The sequence below is a fragment of the Ammospiza caudacuta genome, chromosome 3 (genome assembly GCF_027887145.1).
Source record: "Ammospiza caudacuta isolate bAmmCau1 chromosome 3, bAmmCau1.pri, whole genome shotgun sequence".
NCBI classification, from domain to species: Eukaryota; Metazoa; Chordata; class Aves; order Passeriformes; family Passerellidae; genus Ammospiza; species Ammospiza caudacuta.
Genome location: NC_080595.1, coordinates 66,547,696 through 66,561,921, shown reverse-complemented (window position 1 = coordinate 66,561,921; position 14,226 = coordinate 66,547,696). Strand labels below are relative to the sequence as shown.

At 37.6% G+C, this 14,226-nt stretch overlaps 1 protein-coding gene across 23 annotated transcripts in view; it reads right to left on the bottom strand.

The window, feature by feature from the left end:
- TRDN (triadin) overlaps positions 1-14,226 on the bottom strand; it is a 223,406-nt gene that overhangs the window by 50,509 nt on the left and 158,671 nt on the right. For all 23 annotated transcript variants that reach the window (XM_058801368.1, XM_058801382.1, XM_058801372.1 and 20 more), the window contains 4 exons: positions 13,747-13,797; positions 11,890-11,940; positions 11,277-11,327; positions 837-866 (listed from right to left, as the gene is read on the bottom strand). In XM_058801368.1, coding sequence (XP_058657351.1) covers positions 837-866; positions 11,277-11,327; positions 11,890-11,940; positions 13,747-13,797 — 183 coding nt within the window. The remainder of the gene's footprint in view (positions 1-836; positions 867-11,276; positions 11,328-11,889; positions 11,941-13,746; positions 13,798-14,226) is intronic.

The window sequence follows — 14,226 nt, the reverse complement described above, 5'->3', positions numbered from 1 at the left end:
TCTCCCATCAATAATAAAGAGCTATTTTTTTTCTCATTGAATAAAAAATCTTTCTCATAAAAAAAGAATCCTGAATAATCCTAAGAAATATATGGGTATGTTCTGAAAATGTTCCCATTGCTCTATTTAGTGAGAAAGACAAGATTTATAAGCCCAGTACTCAATAAAGTTGAACTGGTTAAAAAAATACCACCTCAGTGCAATTATTTCAAATTATTTTTGCTGTTTGAATAAATTAAGAAAATTAGGAAAAAAAAGTTTTAACTCAGCAAATCTTATTCAGAAAGACAACATATAAATAGAGATTTAGGTTCTGATAAATACATTATATTTATCTTTAAATAAAAGTAATATCTTTTGTTCTGATTTAGGGCAAATTTTTCCACTAATCTGTTAAAATATCAGAGAATGACTTCAGCAAAGGTTACATGCAAGCTCCATATATATGTGAAAAGAGGAAATTAAATGTGCCTAGAAAAGCAACTTCTGCAAAGAACAAGCAGCCAGGTCAGCATGCATGGTGAACTGCAAGTTTTCATCTCTTTGACAAATCCTAACGTGGTAACAAAGGCCTTTCATTTTCCTCCCAGCCAGAATGAGGAAGTGTCTGACACTGGTCTGTATTGGCCTGTTTTAAAAAGGAGCTACCAACAGTGGAAATGACAACAGTGTTATCCCGGCAGGAGCAGATAAAGTTGGCTGATGGTAGCACACGCGGTGCTGTATGTCATCACAATGCTGTAAATCATCACAATTGTATCACTGAACGAAAGAAACATTTCTCACAGCAGTCACAGCCTGAAAGATGTTTCAGTCAAGGGAAGAGATTGATTTACCTTTCTTCTCCCCCTCCTTTTTCACTGCAGCTGCAACAGAAACAAAAATACAGTGTTTCCAAAATTGAAGTTAATAGCAGTATCAGTAGAAATAATTCAAGCACCTATATGAACATTTGTGCACATATATCAAATCATACATATATTATGCCATAAAGGAAAACATTTCTTTGCCAGATGAAGAAACAGAAACATTTCCTCACAGACACCCAGCTCTGCTATTGATAAGAGCATATTCCAGCTTTCTGCATCCTCACACAAAATTTTAGTCATGGTCATCTTCCTCCCATACATTGAGAATGGGAGAGAGTCATAGAGCGAATATTTCAAAATCAACAATGAAGGAGGAGGATAGATTGAAATGTCAAGGGGTAAGAGGAGTATAGAGAAAGGTTATGAGACATCATCAGTTTAGGACAAATACGTACTTTTGTGCTATTAGAAATTGTAATGTTAAAAAAGAGCATAAAATAAGACATAAAAAACTGCCTGAAATTATGTTTCTGAGCCTCTGCCCAATATTGAGACTTTCAAGACCTGATTATCCAGCAATCCCACCTATAAACCCCATAGCATGAGTTTTGTGGGAAGGAAAATGGGAAAGAGACTGGAAGAAAACTTATACTTTAAAATTTAAACCAAATTTTAAAAACCTGGAATTAGTTCCTCACTGGAAGCTGTGATGTGTGCCCAAGATTCAGACTCTGGAGACAGAATAAAAGGTCCCTAAAACTCAGCCCAGTATTGCATTAAGACCTTGCATACATCTACAATGAGTGCTGTGAAACCATAACAAAATTTTACTAAAAGGGATGAGGTGGCTAAAATGAGTTACCTGCATTTACAGATAACTGCTGCAACTCTGATGGAGATCAGCCAAGCTTATCCTTAAAGCTCTTCAAAATCCATGCACTACCCATTCCCCAGCCCACATTTATAGGACCAAAACTTCTAAAAATGTAGTTACAGATGTCACCTTATTTTGAAATGTATGATAGAAGTGGTCTTAGTAAGCCTCTGCCTTAGGCTAGCATTTGCAGGCAAAAGAAGAGAGAGAAATTAGGATTCAGAGCCTGTACTTTCCCAGAAAAGGGTGTTCAGCACCTGGCTGCTGATATGAATGGGTCTGATATGGCATTGGAACTGGAAATGAAACAAGCATAAGTGTAATTCTGCAATTATTGGATAATGTGCCCTGGTATAGGACAGAAATCAAGGAACATGAAGTCAGAAGAGGGCAGACACTCCCTAGTGGTTTCAAATGTTTGCATTTTGTGTGCTGGTCTCCGTCTCTTCAGTGTTCTTAAAATGAGAAATCATTTTACTGCAAACTGTTTGTACATTTAGATATAAAGGGTCAAGAAGGAGCTGGTTAAACCTTGAATTACTAAAATGCTATTTATCAATGGCCTGTGACAAAAATATTCTGATTTCAAAATTTTTCATGTTTTGTACTACCTACCCTCTTTTAGAGAATTAGATAAATTTTAAGCATCTCAAGAATGTGCTCAAAAAAAAAGGTTTCGTGACTAGAATCAGTGAAAATCTGGCATAAGGCATCCAGGATCCAGTCCTCTTTGCAATCACTTCCCTTTTTTTAGGTAATGGGTGTATCAGAGCTGTGCTGTGCACATTTCCCAAACTGTGGTTACAGCAGAGTGAGTAGCTTTTACCCCCAGAGACCGCTACAGGAGCCTCAATGGCTTTTGAAAGGCATACTTATATTGCCACTTGTGGTGTTTTGAAGCGACTCCCAAATCAACAGAAACCCCAAATACTGAGACTCTGGGAAGGGCTTATAGGTGAATGTGCAGTGCACCTCTGTGCTCCTGCTGCCTTCTGTGCTGCCGTCTCATGGCATGTGGCTCAGTGCCCTTCTGCTCCCCAGGCAGAGCAGGGCCCCTCCACGCCTGCCGCTGCACTTAGGGCTGGCCAGCTTCTGCTAGCATGCTATTGTAGCCTGTTGGCGCATCTGCTGGAATTGTCACCTTGGCCACAGTCTTTCTGATGGGATGTACTGTAAATACTCAACAAATCTCATGAGGCAGAAGAGGCCTCATTTTGACCACTGTAGCCAGTAGCATTGCTCTGGTCAAATCCTGCTGCTCAAATGTAAAATGATAAGGAATGAATGAAAAGGGGCAGAACACTGTTCTTTACATTGCTCTTTCAGAAACTGAACAATGTGTCTGAGTCTGAAAAGTGGCAAAAAGATGGACAGTTTACCCAAGGAACTTGGTTTTCAGGTGATGAAAGGCCAGAGTACCTGCTGCATAATGCATGGTAGCTATTGAGGGAAGGGCATGAAACAGAGTGATGAGCTAGAAAATGTGATGCTCCAATGTAAGAGATTCCCTTGGCTGTGTGCTTTTTACCCTGATTATTTGGAGAAAGAGCTAATTCTTGAGTCAACTTGTTTTTCTCTCTGTACTGAAGAGACCTGTCTTGTTGTTCTTGAATTACGAATTTGTACACAGCGCTATTCAAGGAGGGCTCTATTAACAACCTTAAATCATAGTCTGTCTTTTCTAGGCCTATCCAAATCCAATCATACTTTTTCAGTTAATATAGATGGTATACAAAGCAAAATACATTTATTAAGAATATACACACCATGTTATGGAATTACAAATTTAGATTGACAACTATTGCAGAAACCAGAAATGAGCATTGTAATATTTTAGGTTTTGTGAATAGGTTAAAAAAATTATTACAAGCCATGGAGGACCCTGTGAAAATTTTTTTTTTTTTTTTTAGTGTAGAGTGGGAAAAGAAAGGTAAATTCCAGTGGTGGAAAGGTCAGAAAACTGTGATAATGCAGTAAGTATTTTCAAGGAGGAAAAATATTCAAGTTTAAGACTGCTCCATTGTTTAAGGCTTTTATCAGAAACTTGAACCTTTATCACCAGCAGTCCTTCAATCTCTTACATAGTGGTGTTTCCAAAGGACTTTTTTCTGAGCTGTTGAGCAAACACAAACCTTTTCAAAATCGTGAAGATACCTTGAAAGCAGCAATAAACTTCAAAACACTGGTTCCTACTCAAAACCAGTTTTTCTATGTAGCTTTATGACCCAGAAATAGCCAGAAACAGATGTTTAGTCTAAATACTGTCATAAAAGTGTCTTCTTCTACAAATATTCCCTTTATTTTCTTATAAGAAGCAGTTGGTTTCCATCCTGAAACAGGAAGTTTAACTTTATTTCTAAATGTGCAATTAATGATGAAAATTACATTTCCATACAGATATCCAGTTCCTCTGTGTCATTTCTAAAGAGCCCTTGACTTAGATTTGTGATTTTCAGTCTTATCATGATCATACTAATTAATCTCAGAGGAAATCTTGAATCTTTCCTATTTCACCTTGTATGAGACTTTTGTTGTTTTTCCTAGCCCACTCCAGTGCCACGTTATCATGTAAGGGTTTTGTACACAACACTCTAGATGAGTTGCAGCTTTGATTTATGCAATAGCTTTAGAACATTATATGTCTTTTTCCTAATGCATTTGCATATGGAAGAAACTTTTTCAGTGACTTGTCTGAAGCAATACTTTGGTACTTTCCTGGATTTACATGGTGAATTTAAGATAAATATTTCTTTAATATTTTCCCTCTACTTCATATTTCATTATATTTATGGACACTAAATTTACTTTAACATCGTGCTGTCTGTTCACCTCGTAAATTCAATGTATCACAGCCCCTTCTTATCCTGAATTCTTTAACTGATTTTGTCATCTGAAAATTTCATTACATTGCTATTTCTATCTTATCCTGTTAATTAAGGAATATAACATGAATCCAGACATGAAATCATAAGCAATTCTTCTGTAAACAAGATGCAAGATGAAAATTAATCAATTGCTCCCTGATTCCTAACCAGATATTTATTTTCTTTAATACTGTAGGTCTTAGGCAGCAGCTCCTTGGCTTCTGCAGTAATTTTTATAATGAGACTTTATGAGACTATATTTAAAACATTAAATAAGTGTTTGGTTTATTACTTTATTAATATATTGGAAAAAGTTATTGTTAAGACATAGTTTCAATTTCTAGATACAACACAGGCTGGAACACAGTGTTTTTCCAGTTATTTGACTTTGTTCTTAATTTAATTATGGATTCACCAGATTTCTGACAGATTTTTATTTTCTGAATAACTCTGCAATAATTTAAATCTATTTGCCCTCACACAAAGGGCAAATACATTTGAAAGTAATTGACATTTTGACTAAGTTCTAGTACTTATTTTGCTTATAAACATGTAAGCTGTGGTGAAACAAGATCAAATGCAAACTCATTCCATGTGTCAGGTACTCTGTGATAACTGTTCATGTGCGTGCTGTTATGCTGAAGTGAAAGCCACCTCATGTAGACAGTTACAGCAAAGCATCTGGCATTCACTGAGTTGATACTGTCTTTGCCCATCTCACCATAAATTGTCCATCTGTTCATAGCTTGAGAAGAAGATACTGTTTTAAAATATTTAAGAACAATTTACAGTGATATTTCTCTCTCAGACCTTCCTAGAAGGTATTTTCTCTCTCTCTTTCAGTCTTTTTGAATTCTGAATTTCTCTTATTCATGTCAAGTGAAATCTTACTCATGTTAAGAAACTGCAGTTAAAAGAACCAGTATAGTGAGTATCAGAGAGGAGAATTTAGCCTTTAAATTGGCTGAAGCATCTGTTATTTAGAATGATTCTCATTCAGTAGCAGGAAAAACCTTTCCTGCCCTTTTCCTCCTCTGGTCCAGATTTTAATGAACAGTTTCAGAGAAATAACCTCTTATTCAATTATATTCATGCATTTTATCACTAATGGGCAAGAATTATGTTACATTTGAACTCCCTCATAACCTGTCTATCCCTTTTGCCTTAATTTGTAAGACATGGCTGCTGACCTACTAAGAAAAAAATTATTTGCTAGATAACCCCCAAAAAGTTGACAGTATTTTTCTCTTTATTACCAGCAGTGCCTTAATAGAATACAGAAGGATATTGTCTAGAAGGAAAGTGTGCAAACTCAGTATAATTATTAGATTATTAACCACATGTGCTGGATCTGGCTACAATAGGCTTAAATTTTGCAGTAGTCAGAAGGGAGCATAGCCAGGACCCAGAGGTAATTCCATACCATGTCACATCATTTTGTGGGGATGGATTCCAGGTTGGGTAGGTGGTGGACAGAGAGGTCGGTTGTTAGTGTTTCCACAGGCAATATCATCATGTGAATCACTCGCTCTTCTTCTTGTACACTTTGCCATTAATATTGCTGCTGTTACTGGTCATTGTCTTGTTTCATTGCTGTTTCCAGACACCCTCATGAGGCACCTTTTGGGCCTCCAATTCTCCTCCCCACTTTGCCAAAGTGGGGGAGTGAGGGGAAAGTGACTGAGCAGTGCGTGGTTTGGAGTGTTTTAGTGGCAACACTAAATTGAGGAATAGCATTCCTAAATCCCCACAATCCTCTTCTGTAAAGTCACTTGGTAGAAGAGGCAAGGGTATGGTAATATTCCTGAGCAAGTTCCCTTTGACTGTGTGTGGAGCCTGGTCCAGTGCAATTGGGGCCATAAATCCAGAGGAATTGTGACACACTTGAGAACTTGTTTGAACCTCATGAAGTTCAACAAGGCCAAGCGCAAGATCCTGGCATGGACTGGGGCAATCCCAAGCACAAATACAGACTGGGTAGAGAATGGATCAAGAAAGCCCAAAGGAGAACTATTTGGGGTTGTTGGTGGACAAGAAGTTCAACATGACCCAGCAATGTGCATTCAGAGCCCACAAATCTAACCATATTCTGGGCTGCACCAAAAGCAGTTGGGCCAGCAGGGCGAGGGAGGAGATTCTGTCCTACTCTGGTGAGATCCCAGCTGCAGTACTACATTTAGCTCTGGGGACCACAACTTGAGAAGGATATGAAGAATTCCAGTGAATCTAAAGGAGACCATGAATATGATCAGAAGGCCAGAGCACCTGTGCTATATAGGCAAGCTGAGAGAGTTGAGTTTGTTTGGCCTGAAGAAGAGAATTTTTTGGGGACACCCTCTAGCATCCTCCAATAGCTGAAGTAGCATACAAGAAAGATGGAGAAACACTCTTCACAAGAATATATAGTGACTGAACAAGGGGAAAAGGCTTCTAACTGAAAGGGACTAAGTTTAGATTAGATATTAGGAAGAATATTTTACTGTGAGGGTGGTGGAATAAGTAGAGGGTCTGGAATAAATTGCTCAAAGATATTGTGGATGACCTATCCCTGGAAGTGTTCAAAGTCAGGTTTGATAGGGCTTTAAGAAACTTGGTCTTGTTTGATGTGTCCCTGCCCATGCCACGGTGAGTAAAACTAGATGATCCCTCCTAATTTAAACTGTTCTATAAGTCTATAAGAAAAATGGCAATAAAACAGATTAAGCCTGCTTCATCAGGCTTATGCTTGAGAAACAGATTATCCCAGTCAGAGAGAATCCTTGTTTCTGATTTGAAATAATATGTGAAAAAATAATATTATGCATCAAGAATTTTGATTTATTGCATAAACATGCAAAAAAAAAAATAGACTAATTTCTGGCCCCTCACTTCAAGGAGGACACTGAAGTTCTGGAGTGTGTCCAGAGAAGGGCAATGAAGCTGCTGAAGGATCTGCAGCACAAGTCTTAGGAGGAGCAGGTAAGGGGTGTTTAGCCTGGAGAAAAGGAGGCTCAGGAGAGACCTTATTGCTCCCTACAACTGCCTGGAAGGAGGCTCTAGGCAGGGGAGGGTCGATCTCTTCTCCCAGGCAACCAGTGCCACAACAAGAAGACACAGCCTCAAACTGCACCAGGGGAGGTTCAGGTTGGAAATCAGGAGGAATTCTTCACAGGAAGGGTTACTAAGCACTGGAATGGACTTCCCAGGTTGTTGGAGTCACCATTGCTGGAGGTATTCAAAAAACAACTGGAAATGACACTTAGTGCCATGGTCTAGTTGACAATGAAGTGTTTTGTCTAAGGTTGCATTCAATAATCCTGGCTCCTTTTCCAGCATAAATGAGTCTGTGAGTCTGTTATTTTGTGATTCAGAGGACTTTTCAGGATGCTATTATGGAGTTCTGGTTGTACCAGCATTTAGCATCCCTAAGTCCAGGAAATACCTGAAGTATCTGTAGATATACTTTCATTTACATACCAAAAATATGTTTCTACATATCTATGCAGGTAAATATTATTCAGCTTGAATATTTTCTTTAAGGAAAAGTAATAAAAAGATCAAGTATCAAGCCACGAGGACAACTTCATACTTTGTAGTTTGCCACGAAACATACCTTACCTTTATGTAACCTACTTTTTGGAATTAAAATTTCAATTCTCTTTTCTAATTTGGTGTTCATTCATATTATGCTACTTCTGTTCTTTTTTTCTTATTTTCTAGTGTCTATTGAAGAATATTTACAGAGAAATTCTGACTGAAAATGGGAATTTTATACCCGCCATTATGACTCAGTCTTGGTTAAAAATGTGTCATTATGTTAGTCTGACTTTTAAAGCTCTGGCATTTTCTTGAAGTATTTCTTACTGACAGTGTGAAGCAATGATGTTCTGTAACGGATGGGTCATTTGAACAGGCTGATATTGAGATTTTTGTATACCAAATCTATCTACCTTACATTTCAGTTCTCTATTATTAGTTCTCTATTAGTTCTCTATTTTATATTATAATTCTACACTGAACTTCTGTGAATTTGATTTTCACATTTCAGCAATGTACTTATCATAACAAAGGGGCCACTTCTGTTACTGTAATTTACATGGGATTTGACATATTTCTGTAAAGTAGCAAGTGCTAATCCAAACACTGTTATTTCTCAAGGCATTTTTGATTGGCTAGTTTAACCTGAGATGTCCTCTGAGGAAGCGCCCCATGAACTCTCAGTTGGCTAAAAAATACAGCACTCATAAAGGTGACCTCCTGCTCACACTTGGTTACAGGGCAATGGCCAAAAAATTTCTGGAATACTTTTTTCCAGAGAGGCTTTTCTCAAACTGTCTGCCTGATGTATGTGACATGTCACTTATCATTGTTAAGAAAGGGAGGGTTAGTGATGTGCAGCATCCCACATGAATGCTTAAAGCCACTGTACGCTTTGGGGTTGCACTCTTCTGACAAAATGTCAATGTCTTGTCATGCATATTCAGTGTCACTGAGTTAGTTGTATTTGCTGTTGGAAATGTTGTACTTGTTTGAATCCCAGAAACTAGGAAATAGCATATCTGTCGCATGAAACAGAGAAGACAGAAACAACTTTTAAAAACCTGCAGCCACTGAGCTGAACTGTCTCCAAAGGAAGATTGTATAAGATTTACTGTGTCATGAACTTTGAAGACTAGCAAATTACTGAATCCTATTGTTGACATATAGTGGTTTCATTATGTAAGAGCATGCAACCTGAGATGTTCCCACTCAAGCTCAACTTTCCTACTCAACTTTTCTGTTGCAGTCCTGCTTCAGGGCCCTGAAGGATCTATAGTCCTGCTCACTGGGCAGACCTAAGATACACAAGACTTAGCAGGCAGTTGGCCCAATTGTGTGTCTGACAGAATCTAATCCAAGTATTTTAAGTTCTTATAGAGTCAGCTAGAGTCAAAGAGAAATGCTGTCTCAGGTGTGAGACATCACTTTTTCTCAGCGCGCTGTGCAAGGCATCAGGTACATCCATAGATGACATACAAGGCTGTATGCAATGCAGTAGGAATAACTGAAGTGAGTAGTGCTCATCTCGCTTGGGAAGCTGGTAAAAGCTGTGTAAACCCAGGGCTATCACACTCCACTAGAGCTGATACACTGCTTTGACTACTACAAGGAATTTCAAACTATTTAAGCCCTAAGTTCATTTTCATAGAAATATAAAATGGTTTGGGTTGGAAGGAACCTTAAAGATAACCTCCCATGGCAGCAGGGACATCTTCGACTCAGCCACATAAATCAGAGTCCCATCTGACCTGGCCTTGAACACCTGAGGGGTAGATGCACTTCTCTAGGCAACCTATTCACCAACCTCACAGTAAAAATTTCTCCCATATCTAATCTAAACCTACTTTGCTTCTGTTTGAAGCCATCTCCCCTTGTCCTGTCACTACATGTTCTTGTAAATAGTCTCATTCCATCCACCTTGAAGACTCCTGTCTGGTACTGGAAGGCCACAATTAGGTCACACCAAAGCCTTCTCTGCTCCAGCCTGAAGAAACCGAATTTGCTCAGCTTTTCCTCATAGGAGAGGTGTTCTATCCCTCTAATTATGTTGGTGGCTTCCTCTGGATTTCAACAGGTCCATGTTCTTTCTGTGCTGGGGACCCAAGAGCTGGGTGCAGCACTACACCAGAGGGAAAGAATTACCTCCTGTGACCTGCTGGCCACACTGCTTTTGATGCAGCGCAGAAAACAATTGCCTCTCTTGCCTGCAAGAGCATATTGGTGGCTCATGTCCAGCCTCTTATTCAGCAGCACCCCCAAGTCCTCTTCACAGGGCTACTCTCAATAGCACTTTTTTTTTCTGGTAGCACTTAAGCCTTTACTTTAAATCAGTACTATACAACAATACAAAGTAATAGCTGATGTCTGCTAGTCTGCTATACTCTAGGTGAAATAGCTGCACTTAAAAACTTGTGAATGTTGTCTCTCATAACTTTGTCAGAGAAAATATTACCTCAATACTTCTAGCATTCCTTAGGGAAGCTCTAAAGATAGGAAGCAGTATTATTCAATTATCTGAAACAGTTTTCAAAACTGAGTGGAAGATTTTAAAATAGACTACTACATTTCCATGACTCAAATGACTGTTATTAGCTAACAAGTTTTTACATATTTTTATCCCTATTATCCATTATTTACACAGTTAACTTGAACAACTGTTTTATAATGAAAAAGTGCATTTAGTCCATATGCAAAAAGGATAAAAGTAAACTAAGTTTTGTTTGAATTTATTTGATATGAATAAATAAACCTAAACATAGTTGGTTAATTATAATTACAGTGTCTAAATATGCCTAGTATTTGAGATGTACTATAAATTGTTATTGATTTTTATTTGATAGTTAGTGCTGATATTTCAATATAAGAAAAGAGAGAAAAGTGCAATCAAATAATATGTAGAAGAAGTAAAATGCAATCTGAAATGACTAATTTAAAAAGAAAGAATAAGACAAAAATCAAGAAAAAGTAAACTAATTCCTTTTGACTTTAGAGACTATAAAATACCACAGCTACAACTTTGTATAGCCTCATATGCACCTGTCACTTGTTCAATCAGGTAAAAAAAATGTTCAGCAGCAAAGGATACCATTCAAGGACATTCAGGAATAACTAACCAAAGAAACAGGGACTTAATTTGTGACACCTTGAACAACAGATTTATTTTCTCAACTGAAACTTAGGTTAAGGTTCAGTTCAACTTGGGATTGTTACCTTTTTCCTTAGGATTATTTGAAGCCTTAATTTCTTTTCGTTTTGAAGAGTCTGAAAGAGAAATCAAACAAAAAAATGAAAGAAGAAAATTAGCAACATAAATATACACTGTGCTCATTGGTACTGTAACAAATGTGCATAACACCAGATCAGCCAAATGCATAAAAGAGATGCGTTAAGAATTAGAATTTCCATTTAATTCAATAAAAGGCACAAACTAACGTTGAAAGCAAACAAAAAATAAGTCCCATTAAATTTTCTGGCAAAGTTTCTGCAGGTCAAACCACACCCTCATTCCTGTGCAGCCTATCACTTCAGCATTTAGCAGCAGCTCTGTCATAATTCACTCAGAACAGACTAGCACTCCCACTGCAGCGTTGGCTGTGCAGGTCAGACAGCAGTTAAAGAACACCACAATAAGAAGTGGTATGACTTTATTATTTCTGAATCATGTCAGACACTGCTCCTTTCAATATATCAGATCTTTTAAATGAGAAGAATCTAAGCTTGGTCCCTTTTTGTCAACAGCCTGTAATTCAAAATATATCAAAACTGCACTGAGATACCAGCAGAAGACTTGTTATTTGCCAGCCACATAATTATAAGACATTACCTTTTTCCTTAAAGGCTGTTGGAGGCTTCACATCTTTTCTTTTTCCAGTCTCTAGAAAGAAACATTTAACATTTATCACAAGTCAGGTTAGGGAAATGAGATGACACTTGAATAGAAAACAAGTAAAAAAATTTGATATGTGGAGAGCAAAAGAGATGTGATAATTGAATGGATTTAACAGCATGGAAATAAAGAACAGGACAAAAAAAACAAGGTCATCCATTCATCTTTCTAGTCTTGAATATGCAAAATAATATGCCTTCAAAATGTCATTAGGTTCTCTGAATTCTAAGGAAACTGTGGAGCCCTCTCTCAAGCAGGCAATGAAGAATTGCTTAAAAAGAAGAAAGAAATTCTACAGAGCAGTTGGCATCAATGATTTCTTCTTTTGCTGAACCCAAATAAAAACTAATCCACATTGATATAATTGAAATATTAGGAATATTTCTCTTGAAAGCCAGAGGCTGCTGACAAAGGTAAGTGGGAGTTTTTTATTCAGGAGTGACAAAAGGACCAGCTACTCATTCAGGATGCCAATACTCTTTTAATATTGAAGAGGCCATATGGGTATTGCCTGTGAACAGAATTTCACTTCCTATGCATATATAGCCTTTTAAAATGACAGGCACACGGGCTATAAAAGAAGAGCAGTGCTCATCCTTCAAATGTACATTAACATATTTTATGTCAAAATGAATAGTCCAGGGACTTAATTGTATCTTTAATTTTTTTTTTCTTCAGTACATGACAAAGTGTTAAAGGAGATGAGAAAAAAAATCAAACCTGAAATTCTAGTTCTCCCTTTCTAGTAACTGGCAAGGCAGAACTCAGGGACAAAAGAAACCAAACCAAGCAACCAACCAAATTCCCCAAAAGCCCCCCAAAAATTCAGTAGTTAGGTAACCACAAATAAAGGAAAATTATGATCTTCTTTTGGTGTCCAGGTGAGACACAGGGACTGATAGCAGTGGCATAGAGGAGAATTCTCAGCCACAAGGGACATCCTGGCTTCATTTCCTACAATTTTTACAAGGAACAATACATTCCTTGCAGAAGTGTGTCATTTTGTTCTATATCGATTCAGCAGTCATAATCTGGACTGCATCCAGTATCTCAGGTTTCCAAAAAAAGGGGGACTTTGTAACAATTTGGACTTCAGATGTGCTGCTCCAGCTCAGGAACCAGGCACAGTACGGACAGCCTTTGCTGTTTCATTTAAATTTTTCAGCTGTTTTAGTACTCTACAGAAAGAGTGTTCCATACACATCACATTGCAACAAATAAGGTGTGCTCCAAATAGATGCTATCAAGCAACCCATGACCCCTGTGTGAACCGTTAGCAGTGGTCTTGCAACTGAAAGGATTAGACACAGAGATGTATGTGCCCACATTGCCAACAAATTAAGAAAAGAAATTTGTCCTATCAGTCACCCTCAAACACCTGGATGCATCAGTAGCCTCAGCCAGTTTAATTCTCAGACACCCACATTCCTGAGCTGTAGCCACATGGACCAGATTCAGTCTAGTTCCCTTCAGTAATGTTCTCACTGTGGAATTTAAACAACTCATTTTTGAACAACCAACATCCAAAAATGGTATAAAAGCAAATTTTAGTATTTTCCCCAAGACATTATTTCAAATATTCACATTTAAAAGAAGCCCAGATGATTTCTAGGGATCCTACTGGGGTCTGTACAGCACAAATATTATTAAAAACAATATCATGGTTAAAATAATCTAAACAGGATCAAGGATGGGTTTTGTTTTCCACACTTTTATATACCTACTCAAGAACTCTTTCTAGACTGACTAACTGTTGTGATATTCAGGTCTGGATTTCTTAATTTCTTCACTTACCTTTTTCTTTTATGCTCTCTGGATTCTTGAGATTTTTTACCTTCAGGGGATCTGTAGGAAGATAATTATGTTTCTGAGACTTAGGAGTACCCTTCTACATTTAAAAGACGAGTCAAGAAATATTTAGAAACCAAGACCAAAATTGTGAACATAAATAGATGCAAGCTTGATCTCTCTTTATATACTCTCTAGAGACTGTCTCATATTTTTAAGGTGAAATAAAGTTAGTAGCAAAAGCAAGAACAGAAATTGCTTTTGGTGACTGTTTGTAGAGACCACATAGAAGAGAAAAATTCGAAAGACGAGGAAAATGAGCAAGCAATGACACAGGATTAGGAATTCTTTGGGTCTTATCCAAAACTTAATGAAGACAGTTTATGCTTTCTTCCTCTGAAGAATATATCTTTACCTCAGTCCTTCAGGGAATATGCATTCAGGGTCAGCAAGCACAGGAAAAGCATATACTATGTTGTGTAAACA